Source organism: Drosophila virilis, chromosome 2, assembly GCF_030788295.1.
Source record: "Drosophila virilis strain 15010-1051.87 chromosome 2, Dvir_AGI_RSII-ME, whole genome shotgun sequence".
NCBI lineage: Eukaryota > Metazoa > Arthropoda > Insecta > Diptera > Drosophilidae > Drosophila > Drosophila virilis.
The window spans coordinates 5177952-5191358 of NC_091544.1; the positions used below are offsets into that span (position 1 = coordinate 5177952).

General features: G+C 40.4%; 2 protein-coding genes across 4 annotated transcripts in view; both read left to right on the forward strand.

Moving 5' to 3' along the window:
* Positions 1-19: 19 nt before the first annotated feature.
* LOC6630159 (serine protease 42) lies at positions 20-3401 on the forward strand. Its single transcript, XM_002054743.4, has 4 exons — positions 20-349; positions 1889-2054; positions 2117-2804; positions 2874-3401. The coding sequence occupies exons 1-4, from the start codon at positions 131-133 to the stop codon at positions 3298-3300; spliced, it is 1500 nt and encodes a 499-aa protein (XP_002054779.1). The 5' UTR covers positions 20-130; the 3' UTR covers positions 3301-3401.
* Positions 3402-3835: 434 nt separating this feature from the next.
* The window catches only part of Dop1R1 (Dopamine 1-like receptor 1), a 34716-nt gene continuing 25144 nt past the window's right edge, over positions 3836-13407 (forward strand). For all 3 annotated transcript variants that reach the window (XM_002054742.4, XM_032439074.2, XM_070207033.1), the window contains exon 1: positions 3836-5144. In XM_002054742.4, the coding sequence (XP_002054778.3) occupies positions 4875-5144 (270 nt within the window). In that variant the 5' untranslated portion in view covers positions 3836-4874. The remainder of the gene's footprint in view (positions 5145-13407) is intronic.

Genomic DNA, 13407 nt, shown 5'->3' on the forward strand with positions numbered 1-13407 from the left:
AATCCCATACATAACAGTCACCGCTTGGCGCTCTTTCAATGAGGTCCGAATCGTGAGTGCGCTCAGTTAATTGTTTTCGCGTGTTCGTCCAAGTCAGTGTACAAAAACGGCAACTTTGTGTGTTTAGAACATGGAACAGCTATTAGTGGTGCCCGGCATTTTTATAACACTGCTGTTCTTAACTTGGCCCAGTGCAGCTCAACGAGTGCCGCCCGTGGCCTGCCCACAATACTTTGAGTACCTGTCGTTCAATCAGGAGTATGTGGGCCGTATCGCAGTACGGCATGATCCAAGGTACCAGGAGAATACACTCAGTGTTCAGTTCTCGCAGCGTAGCCGCTTAAACTCGGTGTGTAAAAATAATGATTTTGATCTTTGTATTTGGATTTCCCTTAGTTTATATGTTGTATACTCTTATCACTCACTGACCCCTAAAGAAGATTAGATTTGTGCTTTTCCCCTAGCAATGGCAATTGGCTTTGAAAATGCCAAAGCATACTTTAGTAGATGATAAGGTATTGAAAACAAATTCAAACAGTTTCAATATAGCATTTTAAAATATAAATTAAGAGATTTTTTCTCTGCACTTCAAGCAATGTGAGCATCATTTAGACTAACACATGGGTTTGACCTAAAGGCATTATATATTATATATACTATTATTGTTTTGTTTGTCAATATTGAAATATACAAAGGTTTTTCTATCATTGTTAAGCCCATGCGTTGTTTTTATACTATTGTAGAATAAATAATAATAATACTACGCAGCTCTCTGCGTTGGGGGTTTAGTATCTGAAGTTGTGCGACCGGTTTCTTTTCACCTGTTTGAATAATTAATTTTACACTGCTGCTATAAATCTTATGTGTATTTGTTTTAGTAACAAAACCACAAAAGTTCTGGTTTTACCAAACTCATATATATATATACATAGCTTAGCTTGACATCTTTCAAGTTCTGTATACCATTCAATAGAGTTGTATAACATATAAAAAGCATTACCCAAATGAGCTGTCAGGGAATTACAAGGGTTCGTCAGGCCGTCCAAGACGTGATGACTAATTAATCAAATATTATTAATTAAGAATGATGCAGCCGGGTGCTACCGACTGAGCGCTACTCATTCTCAGCGCATTAAGAAATTAAATAAGGAAGTGCACTTTCGACGATTGTACTCCCCAGCCAATATAACATATTAATATGTTATGAATTAAGAATTTCAAAATTTTTACACAGTTACCTGTGTACTATTTTTTTTTTTTAAATTTAAATAACATTTAAGCTTCTTGTCTATTCTATATACAAATATTTTTAATCTGTGTATACTATACGAACGCCTAAAAAATAAATGTGGTGTATCTTGCTTTTATAGTTATTGTGTTATGCTCAATATTTTAGAAAAGTGTAAAACAAAGACAAAAAGTGAAAAACACGTTTTACGGATGTTATGGGAGGTTTCTTAACTTTTCAATTGCTATTGCAGCTTTCGAGATCGATGGGTTCACGTTGATGAAATATATATATATATATATACTTATGGTGTCAGACATGCTTCCGTTTGTCTGTTAAATACACTTGCATAAAACCAAAATACATTTTTTTTATCCATCTTAAATGAGCAAAGTGTAAATTGGTTAACATAAAATTGTCTGGATACCACGCTTCGCATCTATCATCAGATGTAGTCCCTATTCCAATCAATTCTAAACAATTTATCTGACGACGGATTTCTAGCTACGATAGCTCCGAAAAGCGCGATACGAACGGACGGACAAGCGGACGGAAATTGCACAAAACTGATATATAGTCTTTTTACGCTGTAAACAAGTATAAAAGGAGTATTTTGTTTTTCTTTTTATAATAAAAATAACAACTCTTCTCGTTGTTCAGGATTACGTTGGCAGCCTCACACTGTGGGACGACGAGCAGGTAAACAAGTTTAATCTGCGCAATGGTAACCCCATAAAATATCGCATTGATTTTCCCACACCTGAAGAGCTGCCCAAGCTGACGCTGGTGATGATCAACGATGTCGTCTTATGCAGAGCATCGCCATGTAAGCGGTTCTCAGTAATTTGTCTTTAATAATGTCCGCTAAGAATTCAATGTCTTTTGCAGATCCTCCCAGCAGTGTTACGCTCTCCTTGTCTCATTCGCTGCGCTCAACGACGTCGCCTTTATTTATTCAGCAGCCTCAATTTGTACAGCAAACAAATGTCCGACCGGTGCAGCGGCCGCAGCGCCCATTTTGGCAAGACACTTTTGTAGAGCCCGAGCCGGAGGAGCGACCCACATTCCGTATCCCACAACCACCTGCCCCGGCTCCAGCAACACCACCACCATCACCACCAGCGTCATCGCGTCCTCCAACTCAACCTTCCAGGGCACAGCCTAGACCATCAGTAGTACCCAACACAAGTGTCCAGGGACTGACGCAGCTCGGTGGAATTTGTGGGCGCGAAGGGCCTATCACATCGCCGCTTATCCATCATGGCACGCAGGTGCGCCGCGGACAGTTGCCTTGGATGGTGGCACTGTACGAGCGTGGCGGAGATGGTCTGCGCTTTTTCTGTGGCGGCACTCTCATCTCCGCCTCAACGGTGCTGTCGGCGGCGCACTGCTTCCTTTACACTGATCGAAATCTGCCCGCCAACCGAGCTGTCGTCTCTCTGGGTCGCAACACACTGGATCTGGTGTCGGATGGCCTGCTGCGGGAGGTATCTGTGCTGGTCCTACATGAAGAATATGCGCCACAAAACTATACAGATGCGGACATAGCGTTGCTCAAGCTGGCATCTCCAGTGAGGTAGGCGCTTCCACGCAGCGAATATGCGAAAACTTTCTTCAAAGTGAAAAAATGCATTATTTCTTGCAGCTTTGGTGAATTTATCAAGCCCATATGCCTGTGGAGCGAAAACTTTCTGCTGCAGTTGCCTTCGGGCTATAAGTCCTATGTGGCTGGCTGGGGCTCCGATGAGAATGGAAACGTGAACACGCGTGTGGCCAAGATGACAGATACGGATATTGTTACTGAGTCAGAATGTTTGCGCAACCTGAGGTCGACCGAAGGCCTCAGACTCGTCACGCCGAACACAATTTGTGCGGGCAACAAACAGGCCGCCGGCCCCTGCAGCGGTGACTCCGGCGGTGGCCTTATGCTCCAGGAGAACAATATCTGGCTGCTGCGCGGAGTCGTCTCGGCCGGCCAGGTGTATACCAACCGCTGTGATCTAACACAACCTGTCATCTATACAGATCTAGCCAGGCATATTATCTGGCTGCGCGAGAAGATCTGGCTATAAGTCACGTCGTTTCTTTTAAGAGATTAGTTAACTTGTGATAGAAAAGGAGAGCTTTCAAATTGTGTGCCAAAATAAATGCTAGCTTAGCTTAATGAAATTGAAAAATTTGCTGTGCCAGTGCAATTTGTCAGTGCACGCAATTTAGTTTCATTACATGCACTTCAGGCTGTCACAATGGGCCGGGCAGTAATGAGGCTAAATTGAGAGCGCGGGCGCGGACGCGGGCGCACAGTTAAATCGCCTACGAAACGCGCAGAAAACGCGCCAATGTTACAATGGCACAACAGGTGCCTGACTGATAAGACCGTGTGTGTTTGCTCGCTCTGTGTTCCTCACTCTCACATTCACTCACTATTTTTATGTCCCACTTGCTCTCTCCGTCTCTCGTTGGCTTAGCTTTTCTCTTTCGGTCGACAAAGCTCGCTCTGCAGTGCGCGGCGCATATGGTTCGCCTGTGATACGAATTGGCACATCCTGTTGAATCGTCGGAGGCTTCGCCGTCAGTCGCGTATGAAATCGTCTCAAATTTGTTGCATACCGTGCGGCGCTGGCAAATGAACGCACGGCATTCGCCTGCGTTCCGCCCGCCATTCGTCTGCCTGCCCGCCACAGGGCTCAACGTGTCGCTCGTGCGTGTCTGTTAACGGGCAGTCAATGTTCAGCCTTCACATCGCACAGTTCGGCGCGGCAGCAGCTCCAGCAGCCGACGCAGAAGTCCAGCCAGTCCGTGTGTGTGTGTGTGTATGTGAGCGTTGTGCGAGTGTGTGTGTGTGCGTGAACGAGTGTCGATCAATTGTCGCTGTAATCGTTAGCCGTGCTATCGCGCGCAAGTGCGCGTGCCCAAAAGAATCGAATACAAAATACAAGTTACTTACTCAAGACGTTTAAGTTATTATTAGGCCCAATTGGCACAAAACGTGAACGAATAACGGTCTAATCCGCATTTGGCAACAATTTGATAATTTGCTTGATTGCAACAAGGCGTGCCAGAGGCAATCGCCCAACGTCAGACTGCATGCACTTTATTTACGGGCTTTCAACACATAAATACATTTGCCACTGAATGGTCAAGTCTTGGCCATATTATAGTCGTGGCTAATAATAAATGACTCTGCAGACTGTGCCACACGGAAAAACTGTTGAAAATATGCAATTTCCGTTTGGGAAATGTGGCATGACGCTGAATGGGCACAGCTCGACATACGCCTAGGACATGCTGATTTGCATAGTGCAAACGTGAGCTCGTGTGTTCCGTAATGGAAAATGCAAAATGCATGTCACCATGCAGCTTATGAATAGACCAATCGCTCTCTGCAACAGTTTCGACAAATGCTTATCGACAGGATTTGCATTAATAAAATAAAAAAGCACACAACATACGAATTATTAGAAGTCATAATCGAAGCTTAAATGCCAAGCCGCAGTCGCTTGGCGAATTGTTAATGCCAATTCTGAGATTGAAATTCGAGCGCACACTACAATAAGCGGCGACTGCATAAGAACCACTCAATCTATTATTTTCCAGTCCCCTATCCAATTCACCTTACTGCCCCACCCGCTTCCTCAACAACAATATGACAAATGCCGTGAGCGCTGCAACGGCCATCGCTGCCTTGGCCGCAGCAGCAGCAGCAGCATCAACTCATGGCAGCAGCAACAACAAGACCCTTGGCCAGAGCAGTCTCCTGTCCGGCAGCAACAGTGGCAATGGGAGCCGACGCAACCACAGTGCGCTGCTATTGGCCGCCGATCACCTGCCGCTGCAGCTGACAACAACCGCCAAAGTGGATCTGGAGTTCGAAATCGACATTCAACTGCTGACAAATGGCTATGACGGCACCACGGTAAGTGTGTGGGCAATAGGGGACAGTGGGGGATGGGCACGTCAATGTCAATTTGTGCTCTTTCATTGGGCATCGATTGTGCATTGGTTTATTGGCTTGCTTTCTGGTTTCAGCTTACCAGCTTTATGTCCATGTCGAGCTCGTAAAGTTATCCTTTTGCGCACAACAGATTCAGGTATCCGCTGCTGTCATTGCTGTTGTTTTTGCTGTTGCCTTAGATGCTCCTGTAATTTACTGTTTGGTCGGTTGTATGACTATGTCAGCCATCAGCCATAAGCTTTTATGAACTTCGTTTTTATTACGCGCCCGCATTTCGATAAACATTGTAGGTTGATTGCATGCGGTTTATGGAGCGTATACGTAATAAATACAAACACTAGCCTTTAACCTCGAATGGCGAATGAGTTGTCAAAAAAAGGATACAAAAAATAGAAAGTTTTGAAAAGAGTGCAGGCAAAGATTCCAAATATTTGTTAAACTCGTTATGTAAAAATCGACATAGGCATTTATCGATGCGTCGACAGATAGAAATAATTATAATAACCACAACAGAATACAGGAAAGTGATTTTTAAGAAAGGGAGAGAGTTATAAAAAGGTCGCATATATTAAAAAAAAACAAAACAAAACGAAATTTTGAATGCCATGCGCAGATGAAATGTCTTATATATGTTTTTATATAATATGTAAATATGTACTTACCCACAAGTGTTAAAGAATTTTCATCTATTATTCATTTATTCCCTAAAATAAAAACAAAAGAAGGAGTGAGCGTATTAGAGTTAATGCAAGAAAATAGTGAGAAATAAAAATAGAAGGGGGAGAGACAGAAAAATATAGATAGATCGAATGAAATAGAATTCAAAAAAGTTACTAAAAATAATCGAAGGAACGAAAATGTTTTATTTTTGGGAGTCGCAAGTAGGGCAACAATTTTTGTTTTCAGTTTGCAGCAGAACAAGAAGTTAGCTTTTGTCTTAATTTCGTATAGGGGACTATACAACAGACATACATATATGCACACATACATTCGTATTGCGAACAAACATATATACATACATTTCATTGGTCTAGAAATGGTGTGCGGGGTTTCTTGTTAATGCTTGTAATAAATGTTTCTTTACGTTCTTCACGTTTTGTGCAATGTTCGTCTGTTCATATGAACACACTTTTTTTTGCCGCGGTGAACGTACTTTAGACAGTCGATTGCAGAGAGTGGCAGGAGCAGATTTCTAGAGAAATCATAAAAACAAACACATATTAAACCTTTCTCTATTCTAATCATGTAAATGTGAACATAAGTCATCATTTTGAATTGAATATTACGTTGGAGCTAGCTTTGATTTATTTCGGATCAATGCTCTACTATTTTCAAATGTAAGCTTAATACAAAATGTTTAATGCCAGGCTTGCTTTAAAAATTTTTTGATTACCATTTACATATGTATATATATATATGTCTATATACATCACGCTTGGCAAATCAAATAAAATTTAAATTATAAAAACTATTTACTTAAAGAAACTATTTGAAATGCATTTGGTATTTATATATTTTATATTATTTCTCATCTTGAGCTGGATTCAAGCGACTGTCAATCAGGGCAGATCTAAATTCATTTGATATAGAACTTCCCGCAGCGTATTTAATTGAAGTAATTATGAAATATGATTGGATGGGGAATACTCATATTTATATATATAAATATATATTTATTTATATAAATATATATATATATATATTTCTTATTTCATTTCTCAGTAGCCAGGTGCTAAATGGATATGAATGCGGGACTCATTAGCAAAGCACGCACAAGTAAAACTTTTCCTCGAGTCAAACACACATACACACACACACACACACAGTGCATGTTGGGTACCTACATATGTGTATATTGAGGCTTAATCCACTTTTGAAAAGGGTGCACAGATGGTAGGGGGACGCCCAGTTACGTCTAACTTTATCCTTTATTTGGCAAACAAAAAAATTACGTGCCACGTAAAGGATATGAAAAATACTGAGAAAATACAGACACAGGCACACAGATACGAGTTTAGTATGCGCTATATGGCAACCATAGCTAAAACTCATGTTTCAGGCAAGGAATGATAAAGTTTACACTGTGCAGAGCTGTTCGCACGTTTAACTTGCAATCGAATGTAAATAATGAGTAGCACATAAGTTGACGTGCAGCACTTAGAGTATCCTACGGCACCGACGCAGCTGGCAAAACAAGCAATGGGAAGCTGGCAACAGGCAGAGGGGAATGAGCAACATGGTTGTTTGACATTTTACGCGTAAATAGATTTTTAGCTAATTTATAAAGAGCCCTCCACTAAACAGCATTATAAACATTGCGTACATCCTTTATAACTAAATTGCGCCAATTTTGTAAACAATGTTATCGAGTTAATTGACAGACGAGCATTTTGGCCCACATCAGTCGAGTGCGTTAAATCGTGCATTTTACTGACGAATTCTGTGGAAATTTTTAATGGGAATTTCTATACCGCTGGCACTGGCACTGGCACTGGCACTGACATTGATATTGCAGCAGAGCGACATTTTTCATAATCTTTTGCAAGCACAAAGTCCGCTTGCATTAAAATCGCATATATATGAATTTTTCTATCTAAACTTGCTCGCTGGAAGGCACTTTGCATATTAAGTATAAAACGCATACGACGCATTGTGCAATTCAATTGAATTATACAATTAATTATTGTTTGGCGTCTTGCATGGCCAGCAATAATCATAAAATATTAATAGTATTAAGTATTGTTGATATCGCATAACAACGCACTGATTGCTCCACATTTGCCTCTGCTATGCCAATAGACCACTGGCCATTGTTGGCCTCAAATACAAATACAAACAAAACTCCCACTCACCCCCATACAAGCCCACAGAAAGCATTTGCAGCTATTGAAATGTGCCAACATTTCCGCCAATAATTTGTTGAATTCGGCTGGGATTACATCATTGCCAGTGGACTTGACAAATGATATCGATTACCCTGCCAATCGAAATGTGTCTACAAAAAGAGCAGCACATACTAATTCGTAATCAAAGACAAGATGATGATTAAAGCCAAAATATATTATTTTTCTTGAATATAAACCATATCGATTACCCGGCCAATCGGAATTTGTCTGCGAAGAGAGCAGCCCACACTTCATATATCTTTTGAATGCTGTATGTTAAATTCTGGACGTATATATTAATTATTTCGGATAAAATGATAAAATATTTGATTAAATTGGCTGTTGCTTTGATTTGATTTATAATTAAGTCTTAGCTGTTGCTACCAAGAAAGCAAAATTAATGTCGCTCATATATAATATTTATTATAATATGAACACACATAAATGAAGTCGTGCCCGAATGCGTACTAGTCAAAAGACAAAATCCCAGCAATTGAATTTAATTAGGTGGAATTAAATACGACCGACAGTAATTTGAGTGTGTGTGAGTGTGTGTGCGTATGTGTGTGCGTATGTGTGTGCTGCTGGCAGCTACCTGCCATTATTATGGGGAACAGCCGCAAAACAAATGAGCGCTTCAAGCGATGTGCCCAAGCTATCCTGACCATAAATTGGGTCACAAATATAAACCGCAAAAGGGAATGCAAACAGACACACACACATACACACACGAGCACACACAGACAGACAGCTTGGTGGCCACATGCAGTACTCTGTGTATGTGTGTACCATTTAAGGGAAGCGACTCGGGTTTTTTCACACCTCAACTTGTCCATTACACGCAACCACAGTATCCGCAATATGTTTGTATAGGTGTTGTCAAATAATTGCGCAGAAAATTATGTCCTTTGCCAGTCCATATATGTGTCTATTTCCTTCCATTTCTCACTTTAGCTGTATAAGCCAGTCGTGTTGAGCGAATGAAAAGCGCAGGTACTTTCTGATTTTTATGTTGTCTGCATTTCAGTTTTCACTGATAGGTCGTCTCCTTTTGATGAGGGTCAGATGGCAGCAAAAGATTTTTCAATGCGCAGTCCAAGGGTTTCAATAAACTCAAAAGGCTCTCGTTTTATTGACCATAAAATGTGCGCCAGTTTTTTGCTACTTTCATTACATTTTTTTATTATCCTGCTGGTTGGGTGCGCTCTTCGATTTGCAGCCATGGCTCTATTCAGGTTCGGATCGATAACTACAGCTACCAACTGCAGCTCAAGTCTTGCAAGTTGAGCATGTAATTGCGGTACAACAATGAACGATTACATTACAGCAGACACACGCTATGATAAGCACACATCACCTGGACTACAAGTGTGCAATAAAATGGGCTGCCAGATGCCTTGTACAATTTGTATGTACACACTTGATTTTGGAAGTCAATAACTATTTATGATTTCCTACTTGCCAGCCTCAATTGATGCACATCGTAACGATTCTAACACTTTCGAACTAAGGACAACATCGTACCTCTGATTGTGTGTGTGTGTGTGTGTATTTGGGTGAGTGCGCAACAATAAAAAGAACTCAGCCAACGGCAGAATCGAGCATATTCTTTTTTAGTGCCACAAATGCAGCTGTGTGAGTGTGGTGTGTGTGTGTGTGTGCGTGTGTGTACTTTCCTGGTATATCAACAGAGTACAGTTTATGGGAGTGTGAAAAGTTTGCCAAGCATACAACGGGCTAAGGTACAGACAGCGCTTGCCACTCGCCCAACAAGTCTTCCACTTGAAATTCGCTTGCATGGCAAGTGCAAAAAACGGCACATGGCATAAAATCGATTGGCTCTTACTCCTAGTTAAAGTGTGATGAACCAGCAACAGTATAAGCTGGAGAAGGAGCAGTAGCAGGAACAGCAAATGCAGATTGAAATCGACAATCGAGAATTCGATTGTGTGACAGTGTGCAGTACGCAATCAGCTTAAGTCAACTGCGTTGGCTGCGGCTCCAGTTCAAGTAGCATGCAACAAGAGCAACTGCTCCCAACAGCTAATTATCGTACCGTTGATAGCCCGAATATCTGCGGGCAATTTGGTAGCTTAATCTCAGACAAGGTGACGCTCCCAGAGCCAAACAATTCCACAGCAAATTGACAGTGCAGCACGGCACTTCCGTCACACACACAACCACAGCACAGGACAATGCAAAATTAGCACTGCACTCCTGTTTTGACTGTCTAGCACACCCACACTCACACACGCATGCATATATATATGCAAATGTATTTGCAATGAGCACGATTCTCAATTATCAAGACACAGTCAATTATCATGGATAACTGAGGGTAGATTCTCAATTTAAAAGATATTCTATATGGCTAAGCTGAAGATACGAATCCTCGGCCAGATAAGCTGCCAAATTGGGTCAGTTGACAGCTGCCGGGTTCACAGGCTCGGAAAAAGAGAAGCCACTGAGCCATAAGGAATCTTAATAACTTTAATGCATTAACAAGTATTCGGGGCACACTGTTGACAGGGTGCCGACAATCTTTTTAATTATTTATCTAGTGCAACATTTGATATGTACGCACATGTGGCGGGAGGCAAGAAGCACCGAAATTACTTCGGGTGTGGCACCTGCCACCTGGCAGACATGTTGTGCAACTCAAAAAGGTCAAATCAGACCCGAACGCACACCTCACGTGTGATTCTCTGCTCAGGGGCATTAAATGTTCATTTTGCGTGCTCAAGTTATTTTTGCAGGCAACAGATCTAATTAATGCTTTAATAATTGAAATTGCCATCAAGCATTCATATACATATACTTTTCACATCCTAGATAATAGCTAGCCTTCTTTTTTTTATCTAAAATTTTTGCCTTATCGTATTTTTGACATGTTATTTCTATCCATTAAATTTTCATTTGCATTTCTGCGCTGGCTCGTTAAGTCCTTTGGAAATTTCATAGACGCTCTGCTTCAATTATGACGATTTGCGAAATTTTACAGGCAGCAAATGTGTGTGTGTGTGGGATTGCATACTTTTAGGCGTGCCCAAGTGCCGCAGCGCCTATTTGCGTAATTACAACAGCTACAACACAGTGTCTGCATGTCAGTGTGTGTGAGTAAGTGTGTTTTTAGCCATGTTGACACGACTTACAGCTGCGTTTAATTATGCCAAATGCCAACAATGAACACAAACAAGAGAAAAACAGTTTCAGACAAACATATGTGCACACAACTTGTTCCTTGACAATCGTAGACAAATGCAAACAGGGACAAATCGACGCAGACTGAGGCGGACTGCAGGATGACACAAGGAGCCGGCCTGCCAACTCTATGCAATTGTCAGCTGGCACACAGCCATTGACAGCTTCAACAATGGCGAGAAGCATACTTTGACAATTGTTATTTCAGTTTACATCTGCTTCAAATGAGTGGGCGTGGCAGACACCTTAGGCGTAGTAGTGACACACTTGCTATGTACGATAAGAGTGTAATAAGTTTTCTCGAAGATATAAAAGGTATATAAACACGCTAGTAACAAAAGGAGTTGAAGGATATCGGTCGTTTGTTGTTTTGTAAGGTGCCACTAAGCAAAAAAAGTGTTGTTGAATGATCTTTATGATCTCTAGATTCGAATTAGATTCAATTAAAATGTTTCTATTGAATCTTTTTAAATATATATATTTGCATTATTTACCAAAATTCTCGATTATTGTTTTTTTAATTTAATATAATGAAGATAAGATGGTACAAAAAAAAACTGTTAGGTAAACTGTGTGACGTCTAAGGCAAAGTTTCGGCTTATCTATCACAGGATAATTCACAGACAAAAACCTCTTATGCCTGCTTATTAAATGTTTACGTTCTACAATGCATACATACATACATATGTACATATCGTAAAGCCCACCCATGGATCGACTTAAAGTTGTCGGAGAAACTTTTTAAAGCCGACTTTGGAGTTTGGGCAGCCTCAACAAATATTTGCGCAGCGCATAAGTCAGCATGTTAGCACTGTTATTATCGTATCTATGAGCAGGCCAAGCAGGGCCAGAGCATTCCGAACCATGCTGTGCATATACTTATATAGGCACTTCCTTCTGCCCAATTTCCTGAGTTGGCAAACTAAATACATGGTGCAAGGATAAGTGTGAGTGTGAGTGTGTGTGTGTGTGTGTGTGTATTGTAAATAGAGCTGAGCAGAAAACGCCTACGAAATTTCTTGTTTATTATGCGAATTTAAATTTATGCTAATCATTGTTGTGGCTTGTCTGATCGTAAAGTGCAAGCCAGCCATGCCACAGTTTACAAGTCAGACAAAATTACTAACTGCTTGGGTTTGTGGCTTTAAGAATGAATTCATATTGAATACGTATTCGACTTGTTGTTGCTAGTATATATAAAGTTTTGACATGAAAGCTGCATTATCCAGTCATTGCAGTCAAAGTTACGCATCAAGCTTAAAGATTTCAAAAACAACTATGACAAAAGTTGCAAACTTTTATTAGCTGATTTCTATTTGGCTCAGTGCAGTCATCCAGCTGAATAAATTGCTTGTGCACTGTAAATATAGCTCCACGAAATGTGCCAATGAAATTTTAGAGAAGCCAATGCGAATGAAACTGTCGACTCAAAGCAGTCAATTTAATAACGAGCTTAGCTGCACTGGATTGAAGCGAAATGCTCATAGAAATAAAATAAAAGTCAACGGAAAGATGGGATATATTGAAGGTTGATTGCTGCCATGTTAAATACGACATTAATTTATAATGTGAACAGCGTTTTTTCTTTCAAAAGACTTCTCCTTTTTAAATGAAATATATATATTTAAGGTTTTATTTAAATATTTGGTAATTACTATAATATACTATACTATATTAAAAACTTTCGATAAGTCTTGTATAATCGGGAATATTTTTAATTGTGAATAATATACATTGGAAGGTTATTGCCGTTTTCTTTTTCATAGTCTTGTAGCCGGTATACATATTTTGAATCAGTCAAAAAGACACTCTTGAGTCTCTTGTCTTTGTTTCTTATTCTTAAGCATTACATTTACCCATATATAAAACTGTTCGCCATGACAGACAGACTGAACAAGTGACTGGACATTAATGCGGAGCCCAAAGCGTATGAGCTAGGAAGCTGAAAATATTACGTAAAGTATTCACGCGATAAAGATCACGCCTTGGCGTTTTGCAGGATTATTGGATGGACTTTAATTTCCACCTCAAATATCGACATATGTAAAATTTAACGTAAGAGACAAATATTTGGGCCGGACACTACATGCTAGTCTACAAGCTATATTATACGATAGCATATCAAATTTGACAATTAC

What these genes read in the sequence shown, in the direction of transcription:
- LOC6630159 (XM_002054743.4), top strand. Translation starts at nt 131, where the DNA reads ATGGAACAGCTATTAGTGGTGCCCGGCATTTTTATAACACTGCTGTTC. An exon ending in AGCGTAGCCGCTTAAACTCG is followed by an intron (nt 350 to 1,888) that starts GTGTGTAAAAAT and finishes CTCGTTGTTCAG; the next exon opens with GATTACGTTGGCAGCCTCAC. An exon ending in CTTATGCAGAGCATCGCCAT is followed by an intron (nt 2,055 to 2,116) that starts GTAAGCGGTTCT and finishes TGTCTTTTGCAG; the next exon opens with ATCCTCCCAGCAGTGTTACG.